Here is a 27,199-nt window from a genome sequence, read left to right as displayed (position 1 = left end):
TAAATTCAACAACATTTTATAATATACTAGAGGCCCAATGCATGATATTTGTGCAAGGGGCTCGGCCCTCACAGCCGCGGCGGCTGCCTCGGGCTTCGTCCAGAAGGTTACACAGTCCTGGCTTCGTTCGGCTGTCTGATCTAATTAGCATATTATGCTTTTATTATTATAGATAGATATTGAGCACTAATTCTTATACAGCTTATTTTTACCAGTTTGGATCCAATTATTTCAATATATTATGAACGAGTCAGGTGTCTAAATCTTTTTAAACAAGTCACAATTGAAATCTCAAAGTAATCATAGCAAAAGTCATGGAATAATTGGAAGAATTAGATGTTTCTGTGCTAATTAAAAAACCAAGAATCCACGAGGGGCATAAGGGAGCATTCAAAGGTAAAAGCCAAGTTTTTTACCTAGGTGAGGTATTAACTGGAATGAGATCTTGGATTTCTCAACATTTTGTTTTGTTTTTTTAAAGAGAGAGAAAGAGAGAGAGAGATTTGTTGTTCCATTTATTTTGCATTCATTGGTTGATTCTTTTATTTTTTTTATTTTTATTGATTTCAGAGAGGAAGGGAGAGTGAGTGAGAGAGACAGAAACATCAATGATGAGAGAGAATCATTGATTGGCTGCCTCCTGCACACCCCTGACTAGGGATCGAGCCCGCAACCGGGGCATGTACCCTTTATCAGAATCAAACCTGGGACCCTTCAGTCCGCAGGCTACATTCTATCCATTGTGCCAAACTGACTAGGGCCATTGGTTGATTCTTGTATGTGCCCTGACTGAGCAACCTTGGTGCACTGGGATGAATCTTAACCAACTGAGCTACCTACCTGGCCAGGGCCTCAACTTGGTGTAAAAATAATAACATAAAAATTATCATTTGTGTGTGTGTGTGTGTGTGTGTGCTTGTGGCACCTTTTTTTTTAAAAGAAAATTTCACCAAAGGAAATTAAAAGATTTAAAGGTAAATTCTCTCTCCAAAATGAGTAAATGACATTAATTCTCATTCTTAATGAGATCACTAAGCAGCCAACAGGATATTATCTTGATCTCATGTCTAAAAGGGAAATTGGGAGATAGAGAGAAGTAAGGCATCAGCAGAGAAAGCAAGTTTTAAAGTAAGGAGATATAGAATTCTAACAAGATGGAATATCCTACAGTGTTTTTCTAGGTAGTATCCTTACCTCTGTAAAATCTTCAGGTAAAGGTGATCCATCACAGTCTGTATCTTCTGCTCTCTCTTCAGATAACTTTCCATTCGTTTTCAATGCACCTGCAAGAGAAATGAAGAAGCCAAGAGGAGTTACAGCGCTCCCAGAGACCTTCTTGCACTCCTTAGTGTACCAACTGATTCCTTCGGGCCCATCTACCTGGAACACAGGCACCTGCTGCCGCATTAGTTTGGTTTAAAAGATTCTGGGCTTCCTCATCCACAACATCCAGCAGAGACTGGATAACTTCAGCTTCTTGAGGGTCGTCATAAATATCATCTTCCTGTACATCAGATTCTTGAAAAACAGCAATTTACATGGGGTTTTACTTTTAAAATATTGATATAAGAAAAAGACAATGTTTCAAATAGGTTAAGGCAGGTCTTTCCAATTTTAAGCATCCACTTTGAAAAGTAGACATGAACAGATAAGTAGTTGACACTAATAGGGGGCTAATCACTTTTAGTTCTAGAACTACACTGGCTGCTCTGACAAAAGACCACACAAAGGCACCCAACAAAGAATAAAACAATATTAGTGTCTGTGATACACCTTTTTATGAGACATTAATAATTTAATGCTTATTTTGTAAATTAATCCCAAATTATTAATTCATGAAAGAAACTCAAGAAATTATGTTACAAAGATTAAGGATATGATAGAGCAGCCCAAACATCTCCAAGAAAAAAAATTTCTAAATTATTAAGTAGCCTGTAAATTGTTTCTTCAAAGAATGTGAGAAACACTATCAAACAAAACAGCTATCTTTTCAATCATTTAAAAATAGTTTTAATCTTAGATATGAGAATGAATCCTGGACATTGGTACAGTAATGCAGTTAACAACAATTACTATTATATTGTTCTTTTATTTCTTTGAGCAACAAATGGTCCTTTTAAAACCAACTATAAAAAATATAAAACAAACTATAGGGACATGTAAGGCAAATAAGAGAGGATACCTAATATTTCTTTATTACCTGAATTATTAGAGCATTTAGAGAAACTGGATGACTGATTTGGAAAACTACCTTTGGACAGAATCAAATTTGCTGATCCCTTCATCTGATAAGTAGAGCATTTTCCTTCAGGGTGCGAAACTTCTTCCCCATTAATCTAAAGCATAAAACCAAAGCAAATCATTAGTTTATGATTTTATTAACTTCCATGGTTAGGGAGGAACTGTACATTGCTCCTCAATGTCCTTCTCCCCCCTTTCTTAGTACAAAATCCATTTTATATCTCCCCACCTTAGATGTATTTTTAGGAAGTACTAGTGCTATAAAATGTGCAATGGAAATGGAACTTTCCATCATCAAATGTGTCTGGAAATCCTAGATTAAACATTAAATCAATATTTTTACTCTAAGAATTCTCACAATGCTTACTAATATAAATTCTGGGTTGCCAAAAGAGAAATTTATTATGCAGTACTTCCTAAACTTATTTGACTGCAGAAATCTCTTTTTTGAGGCATATTTTATAGGACTTATCTTTCATAGAACTTTTTAGAAAAGTTCACTATGGTTACTAAACTTAGAAGTTGAGGGGAAGGGAGGAAAACCAACCCTTTAAGTACTTGTGAAACTGTTACATTGACATAAATTTCAGTTTAGTGACCTGATCAATTGTTAGGCATAAAGATTTTCAAATCTAGTCTAAATCTCATCTCAATTTAAGAAAAATAACAATGGGCCCATAACTATAAAGTAAATATTTATAAGATATAACTTTCTAATTCAATGTAATTTGTGAAACATTTCATGGTTTCAGAAAGCCTATTGAAAAAATGATTTGGTGCCTTAGCTGGTTTGGCTCAGCGGATAGAGCATCAGCCTCCAGACTGAAGGGTCCCTGGTTTGATTCCTGGTCAGGGCACATGCCTGGTTGCAGGCTTGATCCCCAGTAGGGGGCGTGCAGAAGGCAGCAATCAATGATTCTCTCTCAGCATTGATGTTTCTATTTCTCCCTCTCCCTTCCTCTCTGAAATCAATAAAAATATATTAAAAAAGAAAAAGAAAAAATGATTTGGCAAAAGTGCATAATTGAATAATTAGAATAAATTAAATAACTTTATGCAAATAAAGGTGTTTGTTCTGAAGATCTTACTCTTTTTATTAAGAAAAAAGTAGAGATGATAGGTGCAATATAGTTATTTCTTCATAAATAGTAGTTACAGGATGCCAAATAGTTTCACAGAATTGTGAAACTCCAATCTTTATGAGAAATTCATAGTACGGACATTTGTATTCAATGACAGAATATTGTTTGAGCAACTTTCTCGAAGATTTTAACTACAACAAGAAGTGTTTGCAGCTATGAATAACAAAACTTATCGTTTCTAGGGTTTTATGTTAATATAAACAGATATTCTACCCTTCTCCCTTTCAACAACATGCTGATATTTAAAAGGAAAATAAGCACTATACAGCATGACTAACACTCAGAACATGTTAAAATTCAGTTGCTTCAGCTACATGAAATTGAAGTCATTGTGGCTAAACAAAGAACTGAATGTTGCTGTATCCAATCCACAAACATACAAATACCAGAAATGTTTATGTGTTCCAATCATTTCTGCCTAATTATTCTGCACAATATCTTTTCAGGCCTTCCTGAACCATGTTGCAAGTTTGAGATGAAATAGTGAGATGAAAGGCACAGAATTTTGGGCTTCTGGCCACTAAATTAATTTTCTCCTCCTCCACTCAATCTAGTTTATGTCCAGAAATTTTGTGGAGATGATAAGATTTTCAGATTACGAGGAGAGCAATGCCTCAAGCTCTGGATTGTACATGGAAAGACATTCAAACAGTGAGGTTCAGAATACATTGTATAGAATGTGTGTGGGATTAAACAATCTCACAAAATGAAGATCCAGCTGTGATTATTTTATTTTTTTAATCCTCACCTGAGGATATGTTTACTATTGATTTTAGAGAGAGGAAAGGAGAGAGAGAGAGAGAGAGAGAGAGAGAGAGAGAGAGAGAGAGACATTGAAACATTGATGTGTCAGAGAAATATTGATTGGTTGCCTCCCATATGCACTCAGAATGGGGATCAAACCTGAAACCCGGGTACCAGGAATTGAACCCACGACCTTTCAATGCATGGGACAACACTCCAACCAACTGAGCACACGGGCCACGGCCAGCTGTGGTTATTTTAGAATGTACATTACATGCCAAAAGAGAACCATTAAGCAAAATGAGAGCCAAACAAATAGGCATATATGTAGCCTCTAAGAGAGAGGCTGAAGTAGAATTTAGTTATATGATAAAATAATTTTGTTAAATCACCACCAGGTTTCTCTGTGCTAATCTTAAATGATTTAGGCTTTCATTTTATATTGGTAAAGCATTTTCTATGTCTTTTAAGAAGCAAGTAGCCACTTGCTTTTGCCATTAATGTTTTTTCCTTAGTAGCAACAGAGTATTGCCACTTGAAAGTCACTGCTGGTCAACGTTAACCCAGAGGACCAATTTCACTCTTAATTCTTCTCTTCTGGGTACCTAAGACAACCAAAGGAACTGTGCACATTCATAAAACATCCCGGCACGAAAGCTATCTACTTAAGTAACTATCTTATTTAGAAGCCGAGTGTGTGCCAAATATAGTAGGGTTACTTGTGTGGGGGCTTGACTATGTGAGCTTTACTTAGCAAGGCCTATTAGTTCACTGAAATATATTCCTATTATCAATATATGTTTCAGAAAAAGGCAAATATTTAAACATGAAATCAGTTTGGTTCAAGATATAAACAAGCTGGTTATTTAGATAAGGAAATAGGGCATGAAGAAGGTGGCCTCTTACTTACCTTGGAGAATGAGTCCTTAGGAGTGAGGGCAGGCTTGCTGCAAGGCTCCACAGTGTGATGACCTCAAAGGGACAACATAAAGAGTAAGGGATGAGCCAGTCAGGACCACAACAGGGACACCAAAATGATGAAAGAAAACCCACGTGTCTGAACATGATCTTATTTTTATTAGTACATTAAAAGAGGTCATGTCATAAAACGATTTAAAACCAACTAGATGGAATCAAATGTTTGAGAAGGATTTACCCCAAGGAAAAAGCCAGTAGCTTAAAAGAAAATAGTTTGCATAAAAGTTCCATTCAGCCTGGTCGGCGTGGCTCAGTGGTTGAGTGTCAACCCATGAACCAGGTCACGATTCAATTCCCGGTCAGCGCACATGCATGGGTTGTGGGCTCGATTCCCAGTGTGGGGTGTGCAGGAGGCAGCCGATCAATGATTCTCTTTCATCACTGATGTTTCTCTCTTTCTCTCCCTCTCCCTTCCTCTCTGAACTCAATTTTCCCTCTGAGATTCCGCACTCTGTTCCATGCTTCCATGTCTCTGGATCCATTCTGTTTATCAGTTTATTTTGTTATTTAGATTCCACATATGAGTGAGATTATGTAATACTTCATATGCACTAATTTTCAACATTTCCCTGTGCCTAACATTCTTATTATTACATTAATACTAGCATTAATAGCTACATTTGCTGACCCCAATTATGTAAGTGAGAGCATGGAGTCAGACATCCTAGGTTTAAATTCTAGCTCTACTGGATATTAACTCTATGAGTTTGGGTAAATTATCACACTTCTCTGTGCTCAGTTTCCCTTCTATAAAAGGAGGATAATAATAACACTAGTGTGACAGGGCTGTTGTTGCGGAGACTAAAGAACTTAGAAGAATACTTAGTGCAGAACAAGCATCAAATCAATGTTAACTGCTGCCACAATTACGAATTCTAAAATTTATATTATGATGCTAAAATGTAAGACATATATTTTGCTTACTCATTGCCATATTCACAATGCCCAGAACAGTGCCCAGAACAGATAAGAAATTAAGTAAAAGTCTGAATAAACTATTATATGACAATTAACGTGATATTTCACATACATTATTGTATTAATGCCTCATTATAATCTTGCAAGGTAGCTAGAGCTCCTGCAAAACACCCTGCAAAGGCAATAAGAACATTTTAGTGATAGTGTCCGTACCTGCTTCTGGAAAAAACAGTTACGTCTCCATCACTATTTGTGTTATAAGTGAATGTATCCTTACCATTGGCTTTGGCTGACTTTGGAGTTGAAGTGGCAGACTTCTTGGAACTTGGGATCACTGGCTGACCATCTCTGTGTTATAAAAAAATGAAAAGACAATTGCAAATTACTCAAGAAGTTTGTTTAAATATCCTTTCAACCATCTCTTAATTAGACTAAGGAGTTTTATTTTGGATGGGCTTTAAGGGGTCTAGGCAACCCCTAAAACTAAAGACAAAATTTCATCAGTCTTCATCTACGTATTTTCTGAAGGGAAATATTCTTGACCAAAAAAAGATTAAGAATCACTTCTTTATATAATCTCTCTTTGGGTTTCAGTTCAACATATCACATTATTTCCCCTCTCATATCAAACACTGGTAAAATTTCATGATCTAATAACTTGGTTCTCTGTCACTCAAGTAATAGTTCAAAGATAACTTAGAAATCATAGATCACTGTTTTATGACCCTAAAGCCCTTGATATGTGTTTTACTTTTAAGTTATTTAAAGTGAAAATCTAGACAATATAATATATATTCAAAGGACCATGAGAAGAATAATACCACCCAATATGAAAACCAGTAAAAAAGCCCAAGCCAGTTGGCTCAGTGGATAGACCATTGGCCTGAGGACTAAAGGGTTCGGGTTTGATTCCAGTTAAGGGCACATGCCCAGGTTGCGGTCTTGATCCCCAGTAGGGGGTGTGCAGGAGGCGGTCAGTCAGTGAATATCTCTCATCATTGATGTTTCTATCTCTCTCTCCCTCTTCCTTCCTCTTTGAAATCAATAAAAACATATATTAAAAAAAGAAAAGAAAAACAGTAAAAAAGACAGCATCTTGGAAACAGGGTTAGCATGCAGTGTTACTACTGTTAATACTTGAGAAAAAAGGGAGGCTGCCTAAGGTATACAATGTTGAGAGAGGCAATTTGCCATGGGCCCTATGCATTCCTGCATATTATCTCTGGGTGACCCAGAAATGCAAGGCCGAGACCACTTTTTATCTGGAACAATTCTCAAGGCTATGTTTGTGGTGAGCAAGCTTGAGGGATGACATAACTTCTTTTCCCAAACAAAAAGCAGGCTTTCTAGCAGCCACCATAAAGGGGCAGGTTCCTGGGCTCTTCTTAAAGTGTTCCTCTCCTGGAATACAACCCACTGCAAGTGCAGGAATCCACTAGGTCCACATATGTCATCTCTGTGGGCCTCAGAGACGTGTGGAATTGACACCAATACCATTTTCAATAAGTATTTTGTCTCTGATGCACGAGTTTCATATCTCCTACCAGCGTGCAAGAAACAACAACTGGCTAACTTATTAGCTTGCAAGTAGGGTAAAATCACAGACCCTTTACCATTCTTGACATAGAGATAATTAACATAAATAAAAACCCCTCCATTATTGCTCTCCTGTCGATAAGGACAGCAGATATATCAACAGTGGAGAGAGAGCTGGAAGAACAAAGGGGAAAGCAATTGGGACTACCACTATTATATCTTTAGTGACTCCAGAAAAGAGAGAAGTAGAAAGAAAAAAGAAAAGCAATTTCAGAGCCAGAGTAAAGGGTGCTCTACTGATTTTGAGGCAATAAATAAATAAATAAATAAATGTATGCCAGCTAAATCACTGGTTTACAGAGATGTTAATTTTCACAAAAATATTTTTCAGGTTGTTTGAACACTTTCCTTCCCCACCAATTAACATTCAGCTACACCTATGAAAATAACTCCATGCCCAATCTAATTTTTAAAATATATGAGAGAAAACAGTCAAGAATTACATTCAAGGGAAAAAGTACACATTCTGACTTAAAGGTTTAGAAGGAACAAATAAGTTTACTATCAAATGATTTAATTAATAGTTCCTATATTTTGGGAGACACACTCTGTAAAACTCATCATGTATCAAGATAAAAATGGGGCGTTTCCCTTTATATAATAGAAGCCTGTAGTCTAGAAGGCCTGGATCATGTACATTGTGGGTGGCAGAATAATGCCCCCACACCCCTGCCCAGTGTGTACATTGTAATCCTCAACCTGTGAGTATGGAACCTTACAAGGCAAAAGAGGTTTTCAGATGTGAGTAAGGTAAGGTTCTAGAGATGAGGAGATTATTTTGGATTATCTGGCAGGGCTTGATGTAATCACAGCGGTCCTTATAGATGAAAGAGTGAGGCAGATAATCAGAGAAGAGATGTGGTGATAGAGCAGAATGCTGATTTTGAATATAGAAGCAGACTATGAACCAAGGAATACCAGCAATCTCTAGAACAGGGGTGGGCAACCCCTGGCACGCCAGTAACTTTTGCTGGCACGCGAAACCCTCTCTTACAATCTTCCATTTACAATTTTTTTCTTAATATCGACTTTTTTATTTTTCAGATAAATTCAGTGTAGGTGCATCTTAGATAAATAAATAATTTTACATAACAAGTTATCTTAAAGACCATAGACATGGATTGACGAGAGAGGGGAAGAGCAATTTCTATGCCTCTGCCTTAACTCTCCCTTCCTTCCTAGACCCGATCACTGTTTTGGTTTCATCCACATATGCTTGTGAATCTTTGTTCTCAGTGATGAATTTTGTTAAGTTTCGTAATAGGAGTAGCCTGATGGATGAAAGTAGTAGCTCGTGCATACCTCTGAAGGTCACGAAATATAAACCTGATGTAAAATCTCTGTCATCAGTGATGCAGCAGCAAAAGTCCCACTGATAATATCAAACGGAGTCATAAAGTTTTCTGTCGGACTAACAGTGTACATGTATACATTAAAAAATAAACGTATTTTTCATCATCATATACTGTGTTTTTGTCGCGCGAATGAATTTTATTATTTCTTCAAGGTTCTTCACATACGTACACCTTAAGAGATATCAAGTAGGCGTAACATGTTCTCAAAAAATTAGGGTTGGCACGCAGAAGAATTTTGAGTCAGAGATTTTGCTGGTTTTGGCACGCACTCACAAAAAGGTTGCCCACCCCTGCTCTAGAAGGTGGAAACAGCAAGGAAATGGATTATCTCCTGGAGAAGGAATGCAGCTCTGCCTTGCTTTTAGCTCACTGAGACCCATTTTGTACTTCTGATCTACAAAACTGTTAAGACAATAAACTTCTGTTGTTTTAAGCCACTATATTTGTAGTAATTTGAAATAATATATATATTTTTCAATTTATTTCATTTTTAAGTGAAACAAAAATTACTATTAGCATTTCTTATTACGTGGAATTGTTGTGAGGTAGAGTGGGTGTGGTGATTCCACGCCTCACTGGTTGTAGACATGAGGTGTAGGCTTGACTGTCCCGACACTGGGAGTGGGCCAAGACTGGCCTAAGCCAATCAATATGTTCCTGCCCCTTTGCTTCAATTCAGGGACTGGCCTTCATTTAGATCTAAGACAATCAGCACACAATCCTTGCTTTACCACGGTGATTGGCAAGGCTTTTGAAGACTGTTCTGGATGGTGTAATATGCAGGTGCGAGGCGTGAGCCTGACACAGAGATGCGACTTTTGTGCAGGAAACATGCACAGGGTAGAGAATAAAAACAGCAAAGAAATGGAGCCAGAGGCCTAATCAAATTTTACCTGACAACTACATAACCTTTTTAACCATAAATGGCAGGAAATCCCCTTTCTTGTTTAAACCAAGTTGAGTGGTATTTTCTGTTACTTGCAACTGAAAACATCCTAAATGACAAATGTAGTAACCACCCTATTAATAATTGCAAACGTATATCCAAACACGAATCTGCTTCAAGTGCTCTGAGAATCTCTCGTCATCAGGAAGTCTGTTTAACTTAATTAAGTTCTGCCAGTTTAGTCTGTGAATTAGTAATTCAGGAATATATCTTTAAGAAAACATAAATAAAACCAAGAGCTGGAAATGTGTACGCAGACACAGACAGAACCCACAAATAACTGCAGAGTAAGTACCTTGTTGCTTTTAACACCAGTGAAGGAAGTGACATGTCTAATGCTCTCTCAGCTGCTTCCAAGGTCATGCCTTGTGTGCTGACTCCATTCACATAGTGGATGATGTCTAATAGCTGGAGATTACCCTCCGTCGCTGCAGCTGACCTCGGATTGATATCACTGATATATACCACTTGATGAAGGCTGTCGTGACCTCCAGATAAGGAAAAACCTTCAGGGAATAAAAAAAACACATTTGTTTCCTTAGCCTTAAGAGTATTTATTTTTAATCCAGCCAAGAAAAATCACACTGCATAAAGCTTGAATTTGCATTACCCAATTCTTCTTTGTTGCACGTTAATGTAATGTCAGGTAGCAAATGAGGCGGCACTGGCATCCTGGGTAATTCTAGAACTCTCCCAAGAACTAATCTGACTGTCTTGGGTGCAGCCCGTAGCAGATTCACTGCATCTGTGTGAGTAATGTTTGTAACATCTGTATCATTAACCTACACAATGAGAAAGGGGAAAAAGTAAGATTATAATTTTTGGAATGGAGAAGTTGCCAAGAAAATATATTAACCCCCCTAACTCAGCGATTTTCAAGCAGTGTACTGCGGCACACTGGCGTGCCACAAGAATTTTTAAAACACGCAATAGCTGACTATTCAGGGGCACTGACCTCTTTTCCGTTAGATTGCAAAAAAAAAAAAAAAATGACAACAGCCAACACAACAGTAGCTGTCTGGTGTGAATGAATCAAAAAATTTTTGATACTTATTTTTTGTCTGATTTTCAAAAAATATATTTTTTGCTGTGCCACAAGTTTTAGAACTTAGTTTATGTGTACCAGATGAAGTAGGTGGAAGATTGCGCCCTAAGTTTTTAATATATAATATATATTAGCCCGTAAGAGATTCACAATAAAGACTGGTCCCTAGCTCTGATTGGTGTGGCTCAGTTGGTTGGACATTTCCTGTGTACCAGGAGGCTGCAGGTTTGATTCCTGGCCAAGGACACATGTTAGGGTTTTGGGCTTGATCCCGGGTAGGGGGCATGCAGGAGGCAGCTGACTGATGTTGCATTCTCACATCAATGTTTCTCTCTCTCTCTCTCTCTCTCTCTCTCTCAAAAAAAAAAAATCAATAAACTATTAAAAAAAAAGAATAGTCTCTAATTTATTGGTAATAGCCTGTACTGTGAAAATACAATAAACACAATGATCAAGTAATTATAAGTAAAATATAATGTAAGATACTTAACAAATGCATCATTTTTTTGCTGGTATAGGAAACTTATCCTTATAGTAATTTAAGAAACTTTCTGTCCTTGAAACCCAAGATAACTTGTTTAATGCTTTAACTGAGTTGAGAGGGACTTCCAAATTAAAAAGAGAACTTTAAGCATTTTTCAAACTGTTAACTGTATAAAGGCCTTTACTTTTAAGAGGTAGAGAAGGAAAACAAACCAAACAGAGAAATAGAATGTTACATTAACTCAACCTTCTTATTCTTTCTCTCCAGCCCTTGCTTGCTCTCTGGCTACATTTGCAAAAATTCATTCCATGTAGTATCTTACCTTTATGAGCCGGTCCCCAGGTTTTAGCCTTCCATCACTTTTGGCTGGATCCTGAATGACATCATGAACATAACAACCAATACTCTGATTGCCTTTGGTTACTGTAAAGCCCAGGCTTCCTTTTTCCGATTTAATTAGGGTAACGACAAGTTCTACTTCCTAAGGGAAGAAAACAGTGATTCCTTTAGGAAGTCTATTCTGCGTTACACACAAACAGAAAGATGACTATTATTTCTATTGAATAACAGAGTGAGGAAACCAATCCCTAAAAGGTTACTTATCTTGTCCAAGTGAAGAAGCCAGGCCTATCCAACTCTAGATAGAATACCCTCCAATGTGAAAGTTGGGTTTACATACAACATTATATGTTTGTCTAGAGCAATGGTTCTCAACCTGGGCTGCTCATTAGAATCACCTGGGAATCTTTTTAAAATCCTGATTTCTGGGCCTCATCCTCCGGAAATTCTGTTTCTTTGTTACTAATGTTGTGTCCCCACCTCATAACAAAGAAACAGAATTTCCGGAGGATGAGGCCCAGAAATCAGGATTTAAAAAAGATTCCCAGGTGATTCTAATGTGCAGCCAAGGTTGAGAACCACTGGTCTAGAGGTTATCTGAGACAGAATTTATTCGTGCTTCAATTCTTGTATTTTCAGGATAAACAAGGACACATTAGTGGCTATATCTTGATTATCAAAGAATACTTTCTGATGGGTAGGTTCAGAAAATTCTTTATATATTTCTAGATAAGCAAAATAGATGTCAAGAGCCACAAAAAAGGTTTGTTTGTTTTTGTATTAATTTTTTTGGTTAACCCTCACCCGAGGATATTTTTCCCATCGCTTTTTCAGAGAGAGTGGAAAGGAGAGAGGGAGGAGGAGGAGGGGGAGGAGAGAGAGAGAGAGAAAGAGAGAGAGAGACACTGATGTGAGAGAGACATATTGATTGGTTGCTTCCAGCACATACCCCAACTGGGGCTGGGGATTGAATCTGCAACCCAGGTATATGCCCTTGACCAGGAATCAATCCCATGACCCTTCGGTGTGCAGGCTGATACTCTAACCATTTAGCCATACCAGCCAGGGCTTAGTGTTTTTTGACTTTTTTTTTGTTAATATGAAGTCTTTGGGTGACTACATATCACAACTTCATATATTTAGTTGCATAAATATTTTTTTTAAAGATTTCAGCTGACACAAAGGTTGCTTACAGGTTATAGGGGTGATGACAGACTTCTTAGGAAATAATTCTAAGATTAGTTTCACTCTATTGCTGAGAATGAAACTGAAGATATAGATACTACACACACACACACACACACAAACACACACACACACAGACACACACAATTATAGGCAAACAAAATATTTGGAAAGATTAACTCCAAAATGTGTATGGTTTTTGGGTGGTGGAATAAAAGTGTTAATCGTCTTTTTCTTTGTTTTCTAATTTTCTTACAACAAATATTTATCACATGAATAATAAAAACAGTTTTGAAAAAGACTAATTTTAGATCAGTGTAAATGATATTATTATTATTGAAAATTTGGCTTCCAAACTGAATTTGTAGGCTTAGAAGTTCTAGGGCTATTAGTTCAATGTAAAGGAATCCATTTGCTCACAAAACAAGTATGGCAGAGAAAAAAATTCAGTCTTGATTAAAAAATAATTCATTAGAATTTAGCAAATAGCAGATACTGAATTAGATGCTCTATGTATATTATTCCATTTAATCCTCACCACATGAGGTTACTAGCCCCATTTTAAGGCCAAAACTCCGAAGACTCCGAAGAATTAAGTAATTTTTCCACAGGTATTTGCCAAATGGCAGTAAGTCAGCGGCAGAAACAGGATTTGCACCTAAATTTTTTTTTGCTTTTCCCCCTAATTCTCAGCAGAGAGACATACCAACTATGCTATCTATTTACTGGACATGAATATGAAGGTATTTTAATACAGCATAAACAACTCACCAGCTCTAAGTCTTCAAGGTGGTTTTCCAAATCAGTCTTCAAAGATGTCAAGCTATCTTGTCTGGTTGGTTCAGAGGTGTGACGTGTATGATATTTATCTGTTAAATTCGTGGCAATAGATTCTGTTTGGGGTGGTCCAGGAGTCACATCCAGTGGTAGAGGGGAAGGAGGATTACTATAGAGACAAAGAAACAAGACTCTTTTCAAATACATTTCAATGTCAATATAGTAAGTTTGTGCTGCAAACAGAAAATTTTAATATTCATATCTGCTTTTGATTGAGATTCTAGCTACTTTTTATCTGACTCTGGACTATGAATTTATCTCACATCCGTTATATGCTAACATTACCAATGTTCTATTTTGAAGCTCTTAATAAAATGCACAAATCAGTAAGACAGATTAAATAAATATACTTTTGATTCCTGGTTGTTAATTTTAGGCTGAAGCTAATGTGTTTAAATTTACTAAGAAAGAGAAGAAGAAAATAAATGTCTTATTTCTGTGGTTATTTTAGATGATACAATAGGAAAAAAAATACTTGAATGAATATGATTGAACCTGGATATATATACAAAGACATAACCAAACAGTAAAATGTATGAATAACTATTGGAGGCACACATGTCTCTTTATATGCCTCTGTTTTCAATGATTTCTCCTTTTCCCATCTTCTGTACTCTTGTATATCCTACCTTATGCAAACTCTCTACTCCTTCCTCCATACCACGCCCTTTATATTTTTACTCACTACTCTCCTACCCCATCACTGTCTAAATAGGTTTCTTCTCTTTCTGTCAAATAATCGGAATGATGGTGAAATACAAACAACTTTCCCAATTTTTAGTAAATATGCTTGAGAGAGCAGTAAAGCTCAGGTTGAATGGCTAGAGAGCTTACAGGTTTGCTAACTAAAACTGTCAGCCACAATAGTTAGATAGCCAACAGTCATCATCTACTTAATCACTGTGAAATTCACTTACAGGCACATTTCATTCTTAGAGAAATGGAGATTGCTCTCCTGTTACTAACAGTTAGTTGTGTTGAGTGATAAGCATTACGATACTGGCAATACCTGTGCTCGAGTCCTGGTTTGTTGGATATTTTCTGAGGATAGTAAAACATGGTACAAATGGTATCTTCTTGACTCTTGGTTGCCTCGTGTTGATTTTGTGCCAGTGGTAGCATGTTGTTTAGAGTCTGTTGAAAAGCTGAACTCCAGCTCATATTTGGAATTTTTGCTGGAGCTTTCACTAAGTCTTCTTCTCCGCTCCCACTGCTGTCACTGTCACTGTCTTTCCTGGATGAGGATGTGCACTCTTTCTTGCTTTTGTCAGACATTTCATTTTCATCTGAGCTGGTGCCTGGCCCCACACATGCTGGCTGAGAGGGCTCTTTACTGTTGTTTGGAAGTACTTGTGCTGGAGAATGCAGTGGGGTCTGTAATGGACACATTTAAAAAGGCCTGAATGTGACAACTTATAGTAATTTTAGAACACTTGATAGAAAATGAACACGTTCAACAACAGCAATTTCTATTAAAATAGTCTATTATTTTTTATAAAATAATTATACTCATTAGAGAAAAAAATCATATATAAAAATAACTGTTAATATTTTATGACTTATATTTTAAATCAGAATTAGAGTTATAGTATATATTCTGCTTTGTATCCTACTTTCAAAATTTAGGTTTTTATGAGTACTTTCTGAGGTCCTTAAATATACTTTGAAAACAACCATATAAAACTGTATAATAATCCTACAGACGGCTATACCTTTAATTTATTTCAGAATTCTCCTTTTATTGGATACAGAGCTAGTTTCTAGCTTTACACTATTAATAGAAATCTAGGGGAACTTCTTTGTATGTAGATTTTCACCCAAGTTTCTAATTACTTCCTTATAATTTTCTATATAATTAAAATAGAATTTTTTGTAATCAGCACATAGGATGTTTTTAAAGGCCTTGTTAAATATTTCCAGATTGCTTTCCAGAAAGATTGTATCAATTTATATACTCATCAAGAGAGCTCCTAACTGCTGACCCAAATCAATGTAGTTTCTCTCTCTCTCTCTCTCTCTCTCTCTCTCTCTCTCTCTCTCTTTAATGTAGTCTCTTAAAATGCTATTTATAACATGCCCTATAGAAATGTTACTTTCCTATGAATAGCCTTCTCATACTTTTATTTCTGATATAAAGGTTACAAGTTTCTCCTGCCTTTTCTCCCAGGGGTCATGTTCACTGTTTATGGAACACTACTTTTTAAAAATCCTCATTTGAGGATATTTATTAATTTTAGAGAGAGAGGAAGGGAGAAAGAGAGAGAGAAACATCAGTGTGAGAGAGAAATATAGTTTGCTTGCTTCCTGTATGCACCCTGACCAGGGATTAAAACTGCAACCCAGGTATGTGTCCTGACTAGAACAGAACCCATCATCTTTTGGGTATACAGACAACAACCAACTGAGCCACCCAGCCAGGGCAGAACACTATTTTAAGTACGTAGGATAAAGGTTGTCTTTCTTTCAAGGCTGTCTTATCTATCAGTATGCAATTTATAACTAACTCCAAAACAGATTTTGGATCCTTTAGATATTCCTTGACATAAAAAAGGAAAATAAACAAACATATTTTAAAATATGTTTTAAAAAAGCAAAATATCTTTTTAAAAATATATATATTTTATTGATTTTTTACAGAGAGGAAGGGAGAGAGATAGATAGAGAGTTAGAAACATCGATGAGAGAGAAACATCGATCAGCTGCCTCCTGCACATCTCGCAACCCAGGTACATGCCCTTGACTGGAATCGAACCTGTGACCTTTTGGTCCGCAGGCCGACGCTCTATCCACTGAGCCAAACTGGTTTCGGCCAAAATATCTTAAATAATTCTCATTTTTATCTAATCTAACTTAGAATGAAAATTATGTTTCCCCGTTTGGTCCAATGAAGAAATAAACAAAAAGCTTTTTGTAACCATTATTTTATGTCTTTTTCGATTTATGCTTAGAAAACAAATTCCTAAAATCCTTGAAGCTAGAATTTTAGAATTGGAAGGGAAAGAAGAGAAAGTGAATTGAATTACGTTATATTGCAAATATAGGATGCACTCAGAGGTTAAGTGACATATACAAGATAATACTCTTAGCCGAAGTAACTGGAATAAAACCCCGGAGATCATGCTATATGAAATCACTACAGCTGAATTAATCACTCATTGGTATTCTACAAAAACATAAATTACTTTTTGCAGGTCTTACCAAAAGAGCAGGGTCAATGTCTGGTAGCACACCAGGTGGAGGTCTGCAGAGAAGCAAGGATACTTCTGGAGATGTTCCTCTGAGAGCAGATATAACTTCCTGTTGGTACCATAAATGACAAGGGAAGCTGTAGTTAAACCACCATTGCCAGATCATTCAGAAAGGCCAATCTATCTCCACATGCTTGGGGCTCACCTGCTGAGACAGTCCTTTCAAAGAGGCTCCATTCACTTTCAAGATAACATCCCCCACATCAATTTTCCCACTTTCTGCTGCTGGCTGTCCAGGGAAGAGCTTTTTAACCCTTACTATGCTGGTATTCATTTGCTCAGGTATAAGATTATCTTCTCGAGAAAAACTGAATCCTAGGCCTGAGCTATTTTTAAACAATTTTACCTCAAATGTATTCTCTGCAGAAAAAAAAAAATTAAAAAAATTCTTACATGTTATGTAATCATACGAACATACAAACATAAATACTTTTAGACACATTTTAAAAAGCCCATTTCCCCACCATATTTACAGCTTTATATGTACTCACTGTACTCTTATTCTATAAGCAAATCCTATTTCACACTATAAATCAGAAAACTAAATGTAATTAACTAAGCTGCATGAATTAACTGCTTGAACAGAAAAGAGGATTTTGAAATAAGGGTTCTGAAAATGAAATTATGCTTAATCCCTCGTGTTTTAAAAGACTGTAGAATAACAGAAAAAGGAGAAAAAAAATCCAAGAGAGGAGAAGAATAACAAAAAGCCAGGTATGCAATGGGAGAGAAAGGTAAGAGCAAAACAAATGTTAGAGAAGGCACGGGGAAGATGATATTCTAATGAGTCGGTACAGTATAACATAACCCAGTAGATTGCAATGACATTATGAGAAAATTCTCATCATCAACAAAAATTTTTTTAAATAAGCAGAAAAGAGTAAAAAACATATTTAAAAAAATGATGGAAGAAATAAAGAATATAGGACAGTGAGATTAAGTGGGTATACTAATTTTACTTTCATAATCAGAAAAAATATATGCTGGGTTGTATTTTCTCCTTACTTTTGGGACTAATTTAGAGTTGCTAACATTTGTGCAATCAAATAAGAATTTAAAATAAAAGACAAATAAGGACTTTATACCACCACCATCCTTCATAAAGTAAAGGACATTTTTCCTTTTATGCCCCTTAAAAGGAAGACAAATAGAATCTGAGAATAAAGGGGACTTCTGTATCATGAACACATTTAGCAAAAAGTTCAACACTATATCATTTTTAATTTTCTTATTTTGCTACTAATTAGTGGTATGTCCAAGGGCTGTCAAAGTTTGTAGGAAAGATCAGTTTCTGGGATCTATTAGGTAAATTTCTACTCAGGGTTAGCTTGACAAGTCCCCAAAATTAAACGGAAATATAGAAAATGTAAGAGTCAAGATTTCATATGGGGTTAAAGCCATTTTCAGGTATTATTTCTATATTTTTGTGTTTTTTCCCTTACAGATATGATTTTGAATTTTACAACTATTTAAGGCACTGTTATAGGACCATAATCTGTTTCAAGCATGACTCCATCATCCAAAGTCTTTCAGACTCTAAAAGCAGCAAATACGTCATTAAAAAAAATTCAGTGTGGTGCTACATCAGATTATTCACATTTGACAAGAATAATTAAAGAGACTCAGGCATGAATTGTATCCAACATGCAAAACTCCAATTTTGAATACGTGAAAGCGGAGATGACAGTGTCCTAAGGCCTGACCTTCCGTGACAAAGCTGTAGTCTTTGACAGGAGTCATTTTCTTCACCATTTTTTCTGGGACTTGACCTTGACCATCCAGATCTGGAAGGTTGCACTGTGGGGTTACAGGGGCATGTTCTTTGGATGCTGGAGACTGTCCCTTTTCTAACAACAGATGAACCAACTGAACAAATGAAAAAGCACTTCATTAATGAAAAATAATTATAAGAAAGCAGATCAATTTTCAGGATTTTTGTATAACTGATGGTATCTATTTCAAGTAAATAACTGGTCTACTAAAGTATCGGGAGAGAAAAAAATGGAACAAAAGCAAGGGATTTGAAAATTTCAAAATTAAGTTTTTAATATTTTCTGTATAAAACAATAAATGATTAAAAAGAAAAAAAAAGTCTATTATAAAATAACGAGTATGCCCTGGCCAGGTGGGTCAGTTGGTTGAAGGGTCGTTCGGTGTATCAACAGGCTTCAGGCTCAACTCCTGGTCAGAGCACATACCTAGGTTTTACGTTCGATCCGCAGTTGGAGGACATGTGGGAGGCAACCCTTCTACGTTTCTCTCTCACATTGATGCTTCCCTCACTCTCTCCCTAAACATCAGTGAAAACATATCCTTGGGTGAGGATTAAGAAAAAAATAAAATAACCAACATATTATAGAAAATTGTGGTACTAGAATAAAATCACCACTGTACTATAATATAAAGACCATTGTAAATATTTTGCTAAACTCCCCGACTTAAAATGTATTCCAACAAAATAAATTTAGCCTTGAGGATAAAGAATGACTAGAAGTGAAAATCACTAAATATTTGTAGATGCTGATGAAAATTTTAAAAATGCAATCTCCACCATTCCTTCTGTCAGATCTCTGGTAATATTAGGGCTAAATGTGATACAGAAAGCCAGTTTCTTCAGTAAAAAAACTAAAACCTCTTGGCATAATACTTGCTTTTTTTTTTTTTTTTAATACTTGATTCTTAATTTGTAGAAAAAAATACTAGGATGTTTATATAAATCAGGCTTGGTTTCTTGACTAATAAATTTAGAGATTTCAATGAAATTGATATTATTCACACATTATTATGTTCTTCTATGGTATCTTATAAATTTGGTATAATGATCTATTACCTGTCCTGTATTTCTCAGTGTTTCCACAGCTTGCTTATGGGTAGCTCCTTCCAGACTAACTCCATTAACAGCTAGGACACGATCACCTATAAATCAGGCAGTCATTTTGAAAAAAGCAAATCATAAAATATAATCATGCTCTTTAATACCATGTGATCTTGTTTTGTATTAACTTGTTCAGGAGAGACTCAGACAAATTCTGGACAAAACTGTCACAGTTTCTTTAATGTGTATTTAATTTCTTTTCCAATTCTATGGCTTATCTTAGGTACATTTTAGAATACGATATTGTATATATCATAAAAGTGATTTAAATCATGGTATAAGATAAATTAAACTACAAATGTAGAGCATTGGAGAGAACTAAACTAGTTAGTTCTGATTAGAAATGTAGATGTCAATGTTTTTACAAGGTCACTATCCTTTTGCCATCCTCTGGTAGTTGACTTCTTAGGAAGCGCAAAACATGAACTAAATTATCACCAAAATATTTTCTGATACTAGAGAATAAGGTGAAAAAGAAGAGTTTTGGGAATGACATCAAGGAGTTTTTTAATACTCAAGTCCTAAAATAATTGTATATGTTCTTATTTTATATTAGGAATAATCTGAAGGTCTATATCAACTTTCTAATTTATATGTTGAAGTGATAACCCTCTATATAATTCCCATACACACAAATAGTCTACCTTTGTGAATTCTACCATCGAACTCTGCTGCTCCCTTGGGAAGAACAGCTTTCACATAAATGCCACCATGTCTGACACTGGTATTCACACCTCCCTATGTGGAAAAAGACAAATAAAATAACATTTTGTAATACAAAAAAGTTCACACTCCATTTTTCAAATCTGAGACCCAGAAAGCATTCAATTTATCAGCGAAAGCAGCTGCAGCATGTCAGCACATGCAATTAGTTCAATACCCCAAAACATTTCTAGCTAAATTTTCCAAATCTTAAAGCAGTTACTTTGTAGGAAAACTCTTTATTCAGAAAATAACAACATGCCAGATCTTGACTATATGAAAAATTACTCTTCCTCTGTAAATCTATACCATGCATTATGAGCAAGCAGAAAGTAAAATTAGTGTGAGAACTTAGTTGTCAGAAAAAATAGTATATGGAATAATATACTTCTGATCATATTTGCTATTCTGAAAGCAAATCTCATGAGTCAAAGGAAAAAATTTTTTTTTCATTTTGAAAGATTTTGGTAGAGAAATTTGGTTATAGTGGAGATGAGAGGTAATAAGTAGATTTTTCATTCTCATATGGATATACAGCTTTTATTTCCCTTCACAATAATAGGAAGATAAAATTCTAAAGTTAAGGTCAAAAGGGAAAGAGCTATAATATTTTTAAAAATGCAAGAGAAATCGGTCTTTTTCATTTTGATATATTATATATTAACTAGAGGCCCGATGCATGAAATTCGTGCACTGGGGGGGAGGGGGTGTCCCTCAGCCCAGCCTGCACCCTCTCCAATCTGGGATCCCTCTCACAATCCAGGACTGCTGGCTCCCAACCACTTGCCTGCCTGATAGCCCCTAACCGCTTCTGCCTGCCAGCCTGATCACCCCTTAACCACTCCCCTGCCAACCTGACTGACGCCTGACTGCTCCCCTGCCGGCCCGATTGCCTCCAACTGCCCTCCCCTGCAGGCCTGGTCACCCCCAACTGCCTTCCCCTGCTGCCTTGATCACCCACAACTGCCCTCCCCTGTAGGCCATCTTGTGGCCACATGGGGGCAGCCATCTTTGACCATATGGGGGTGGCCATCTTGTGTGTTGGAGTGATGATCAATTTGCATATCACCTCTTTATTAGATAGGATAGTGCTATTTCTATGACATTTCTAAATCACTTTTTATTACTAATATCTTTCAAATACCGTAAATGATAATGTTACCATTTAGGGTACAGTACATTCATTAATAGAATTCTAAAGTAATTTTAGCAAGTAACCTATGCTCACATTTTAACTACTTTAAAAGTACATATATTCCTTGGGAACCTGTAATTTTAAAATACTAATCATGTTTACAACTTAAGATGTATTATGCAGAGAAAGGGCATATACATTAGGCTTATATTACCTATGATGTAGGTTAAAAGTATTATTTCATGTTCAAGCAGAAACTATCAAATATTTGTTAAATCATGTCAAATTAAGCAAATATGAAATCTATGCGAAAAATGTAGCAAGTATGAAATCTATGCAGAAAATGTAGTACTAATCACAGGAAAAAGTGATTAGTATGCTCAAGTTTTTATTTTATTTTCTAATATATTTTTTTAATGTCAGAGAGGAAGGAAGAGGGAGAGATAGAAACATCAAGGATGAGAGAGAATCATTGATTGGCTGCCTCCTGCACAGCCCACACTGGGGATCGAGCCCGCAATCTGGGCATGTGCCCTTGACTGGAATCAAACCTGGGACCCTTTAGTCCACAGGTCGATGCTCTATCCACTGATCCATACCAGCTAGGGCAGTACGCTCAAGTTTTTAAAAAAGTTTTAAGATGTGGTTCAATTTTTAATTTTGGAAGTATTTGACAAGTTTCCTTTTGGAAGCAAAATAATTCAATTAATTAACTGAAATACCATAGGCTGCTGGAAATGGAGAAGAGAAAACATTTGAAAACCTTGTCAAACAGTACCGTGACACTTATCCCCAAGCTGTTATCATTTTTAGCCAGTTCAACCTCAAAGATATCTCCAGGTTTAGGAGGTGCTGAAGGAAAAGTTTTAAAATTCATTTTGTTGGATGTATTCATTGAGGAGGAAGATTCCTTAACAAAGAAAAACAAACAAAAGGATTTCTTGTTAGACTCAAAATGAATTACTATTGGAAGATTCAATATGTGTTTTTTGGGTAAATTAAGAAAAAACAGATATTAAGGAATAGAGTGGATTCAACGATCATGAGGGTTGGAAGAGATCTTTGAGATCATCTAATCCAATGCCTTCATATTTTATGGTTGAGGAAATTGAGGTCTAGAGATGAAAGGGTTTGCTTCAGGTCAAACAGCTTGATATGGCAGAGGGAAGGACGCACCAACCCACTGCAGACCTGGCTTTTACATAACCCTTGTCCAGTGCTTTTTAGACTCCCAAATTTGGAAAGTATGCCCATTTCCTTAAAAAAAAATCAATATATAGTAAGCAGTAGCTTTTAACTTAGAGTTTTAAGATGAGTAGGCTTCATGTTTACTTTGCTTATGTTTACAAATCCAATATAAACATAGGCACAGCAGCTGAGCCCCAGTTATAAAGGCATAACCCCCTTATGAGAAATGTTGATTTTTCTGTTAAAAAAAAGGGGGGCTTAAGGTTCTATCCTGAATTTGCTTGTGAAAGTGCGCTTAAATTTATATCATTTCTAGGAAATGGGCAATTTTCTATATTGTTGTTCATCCATCCAAAACTTCAGAAGGATTTGGTCACAAAAATAAGTCAACTGGCCAGTCCATGAACTACTTAGGAACAATACTTTTCAGATATTAAATTCTCTTACAACATGAAGTATGCAAGAGATGAACAACTTGTAGAAAATAATCATCATCTGATTATTCATTTCTTTGGCTTATCAGGTAACAAGTTCCCAGAATAACAGCCATCTTAGAGTTAGTATTTAAAGCTGCTAATTTCTCTGAAAGTTAGCATCAAATGCAGTAGCAGTTAGTAGCATACTATATAAATGATTTCTCCTTTCTAGAATAATCTAAGTAGTTTATAGTAGAATATTCTACTCTGTAATTTATTTGCTGTTGTTTGTTTTGTTAAATTAAAAACAAAAAACAAAGATTCAAATTAAACTATGCCTTTTTTGGCGTTTGATGATCCTGACTGCCGGAGTAAGTGGCTTCATCCATGTCTGAGTCTCCACGATCCGAGTAATCTGTTGCATCAGAAACGCCTGGTTTTTTAGCTTTGCTTTGGTTACTGTCAGTAGAAGTCCTCTTCTTCTGAGTGGCTCTGGATATCACAGATGGGGAAGGGCTGCCGTGCTGTGATTCCTGCCAGGTCCGGTCACCTACGTGGCTGGCAAAGAAGCCATTGACCTGGCTCTGGGACAAGCTGGCACTCTCAGTCCTGGAATCTTGAGAACTCAGGCTTCCTTCCCGCAGCCCTCCAGACGGCCCGAAAGAGCTCTCTGAGATGTGCCTCAGGGTACCACGTGGCCAGCGGTGATCCTCAGAAGAATCTATAGTGCTGCCTTGCATATAGGAAGGTTTCTTCATGTAATTTTTCATGCCATTGGCAATGTGCACAGGAGTAGAAGGCACTAAACGTCAAAATCCAATGAAAATAACAGGTTAGTGACACACACATGCCTGGGCTTACACACATGCACAACGTTCCTGACGATTGTTGGGAGGATTTTACACAGGAAAACACATACATCACACTTGACCCAGGGCCTGAAACCATGACGAGAACCCAACAAATGTAGTAGATGCTTTCTGTTTCCTTTGCTCATCCCTTTGGTTATTCTTGAAGCAGCTTATATGGAAATGTGAAACCCCTTCATCTTAACTCCTCATTTCCATTCTCTAAGGCCTGTTTCAAGTAATCTGTGAAGGCTTTCTTGATTCCCTAACTAGAGATAATTTGGGTCTCTAAAGATCCTTGTTCTTTGTTTAATGATTATTTATATATTTGTTTATAATATTGTCCTACCAATTATTCCAAGTAATTCTCAAGGAAGGCAACTCCCAAATTTTATATGTAGACTTTATCAAAATCCACTTAAGAAAGCTTGCCTAAGTAAGACACAAACCACATGAGCCATTTGTAAAAAAAAATACAGATGCAAATTTATAAGACGCTAAAAGTTTTATGTAGTAAGCAAAGCCAAAGAAAACTGGAGAGTAATGAGCAGCTGGAGAGAAAATATTTGGAATAGTAACAAAAAATAATCAAAGAGTTAATACCATTAATATACAAAGTGTTTCTAAAAGTCAATAAGAAAAAGTTTAGCCCTGGCTGTGGCTCAGTTGATTGGAGCGTCGTCCCATGTACTACTAAAGAGTCGCAAGTTCAAATCCTGGTAGGGGCATGTACGGGAGGCAACCAAATAATGCCTCTCTCTCTCTCTCTCTCTCTCTCCTTTTCCCTCCTCTCTCCCTAAAATCAATTAAAAATAAACAAACATATCCTCAGGTGAAGATTAAAACAATTTTTTAATTTAAAAAAAGGAGTTTAGAACTCCTGTGATACAAGGGTATGATAATGTAGACTGGAAATTAGGAGTAAAATCCTCATCTATAATAATAAAAGTGTAATATGCTAATTAGACCAGAGAGCTGAACAACCTTCCAGAAATCATTCCGGACATCCTTCTGGACAAAGCCTTGGTGGAGGGGACCGAGGCAGAGGTGGATAGGGTTGATCAGGCAGGCAGGCAGAGTGGTTAGGGGTGATCAGGCAGGCAGGCAGGCGAGTGGTTAGGAGCCAGTGGTCCCGGATTGGTAGACGAATGTCCAACTGCGAGTTTAGGCCCGATCCCTGTGGCAGTCAGACATCCCTCGAGGGGTCCTGGATTGTGAGAGGGTGCAGGCACGAATTTTGTGCACCGAGCCTCTAATAACTAATAACTATATGAAAAGACGTTCTCATTGTTGATCAGGGATATGCAGTTTCTACCTATTTGCCTAACAAAAAATGGGACTGATAATTTCTTATACCACTAATGGTGTGAAGAGCACTGTTATATCTAGTTGGTTGACTGTAAATTGATAAAACTTGAGCAAATTGGTAGCATTTGTCAAAAATTTAAATGTGCATACTCCTTAATCTACTTCTAGGTATCTAACCTCTAGAAATAAGTACATTTTCAGTGGTGTGCAAACAAATGTATTTGTTGCAGTGACATATGTAATAGAATTCTAGCTAACCTGGATGCACAACAAAATAAACAAATAAATTTTGACGTGCCCATAAATATAAAATATAATGCCACATTAAAAAGGTATATAGCCTGGCCAGTGGTCTGGAACCAATCCCCTACAGGGAGACAACTTAAGTTTTGGAGAGTTGAAAGTTAGACAAGGATTTTAAACTGTGCATGTCGTTGGCACCCCTAATCTTGGGTCATTCAAGGGTCAACTGTATTATTAAGGAGGAATGAGATAGAAAATCTTTGAAGTAATCAATCAAAAAGTTCAACTGATCCATAAAATCAAAATAATCAGAACTATACAGTTAAAATTTCCAGAAAGCAAATAAGAAGCTGAATTCTGATTTATTGGGCCAAGCTACTGAAGTTCTTGTAAAAATGAAACAGAACACAGTCAAGAGACGTTTATATTACCTTTGGATATCTTTTCTTTTGGCTGAGAGATAACAAGTGTCACATCTTCAGGTGCACTTTGCAAAATTTCAATTGCAGCATGGTGGCTGACCCCCTCTAAGCTCACACTATTTACAGATATCAAACGGTCTCCTGTAAAAATAGACAATCCAGTATTTTCAATGACAAAGAGAAATTCATGCTAAATATCAGAAATGTCACCCTGCCAATTATTTTTATTTTGTCCAAGTTCCACTTTTGATATCTGTGCAAATTCATACCCGACAGTAAAGTACACAAGAAATTAACTAAATGTAAAGTACCTGGCTTTAAGCATCCATCTAAGTCAGCTGGTCCTCCAGGAGTAATTGAACTGATAAATACACCTAGATCCAGTCTTCCCATCTTCTCCCCACCAATGATTTGAAATCCTGTGAAATAGCACATTTTAAAAAGATCTTCATTATACTGGTACTTTCTATGACTAATGATTAGCCTGTTTGACACACAGAAGTGTCCGTGCACTGGGCCTCTAGTATGCATATAAGATCTTTGGTTAATCTCTGGGATCCCTCGGCCTGGACTGCGCCCTCTCGCAATCCAGGACCCCTCAAGGGATGTTGGACTGCTGGTATTGGCTCGATCCCTGCAGACCAGGCTGAGGTACCGGTTGGATGGTCACTTAGGCTTTTATATATATAGACAAGTAACACCTATGAGATGGGATTGTTAAATTTGGTGGAAGAATTGCTTGTAAGCATTTCATCTTTGACATTTCCTGACTGGGCAGGTAGGGTGAGGGGTTGTGGGTGGGCAGCCAGTGGCCTGATCAGAAGTAGGTTGTGCCTCAATGCCAATGCTATGCTACAGACTTTAAGAATCTCACAGTGACTTACCTAAGCCATGCTTTGCGTCTTTTTTCAGGTTCACCAAGGTAATCTCCCTTTCTGGTGAGGATACTATGCTCCATCTTTTGTGTAGCACATCTATTGAAAATGCATAATTTTAAGGTAAAA

The 27,199-nt window shown here is 36.6% G+C and overlaps 1 protein-coding gene across 7 annotated transcripts in view; it reads right to left on the bottom strand.

Moving 5' to 3' along the window:
* The window catches only part of PTPN13 (protein tyrosine phosphatase, non-receptor type 13), a 196,356-nt gene that overhangs the window by 26,449 nt on the left and 142,708 nt on the right, over nt 1-27,199 (bottom strand). For all 7 annotated transcript variants that reach the window (XM_014452047.2, XM_023750399.1, XM_023750398.1 and 4 more), the window contains 20 exons: nt 27,080-27,169; nt 26,507-26,614; nt 26,205-26,336; nt 23,713-24,176; nt 22,549-22,680; nt 20,578-20,671; nt 19,889-19,974; nt 18,762-18,924; nt 17,204-17,418; nt 17,009-17,107; nt 14,820-15,184; nt 13,745-13,919; nt 11,772-11,930; nt 10,531-10,702; nt 10,216-10,426; nt 6,301-6,371; nt 5,038-5,099; nt 2,201-2,336; nt 1,381-1,518; nt 1,195-1,283 (listed from right to left, as the gene is read on the bottom strand). In XM_014452047.2, the coding sequence (XP_014307533.1) occupies nt 1,195-1,283; nt 1,381-1,518; nt 2,201-2,336; nt 5,038-5,099; nt 6,301-6,371; nt 10,216-10,426; nt 10,531-10,702; nt 11,772-11,930; nt 13,745-13,919; nt 14,820-15,184; nt 17,009-17,107; nt 17,204-17,418; nt 18,762-18,924; nt 19,889-19,974; nt 20,578-20,671; nt 22,549-22,680; nt 23,713-24,176; nt 26,205-26,336; nt 26,507-26,614; nt 27,080-27,169 (3,161 nt within the window). The remainder of the gene's footprint in view (nt 1-1,194; nt 1,284-1,380; nt 1,519-2,200; nt 2,337-5,037; nt 5,100-6,300; nt 6,372-10,215; nt 10,427-10,530; nt 10,703-11,771; nt 11,931-13,744; nt 13,920-14,819; nt 15,185-17,008; nt 17,108-17,203; nt 17,419-18,761; nt 18,925-19,888; nt 19,975-20,577; nt 20,672-22,548; nt 22,681-23,712; nt 24,177-26,204; nt 26,337-26,506; nt 26,615-27,079; nt 27,170-27,199) is intronic.

Source organism: Myotis lucifugus, unplaced genomic scaffold (assembly GCF_000147115.1).
Source record: "Myotis lucifugus unplaced genomic scaffold, Myoluc2.0 scaffold_12, whole genome shotgun sequence".
Lineage (NCBI taxonomy): Eukaryota > Metazoa > Chordata > Mammalia > Chiroptera > Vespertilionidae > Myotis > Myotis lucifugus.
This window is presented reverse-complemented; position numbering and strand designations above follow the sequence as displayed.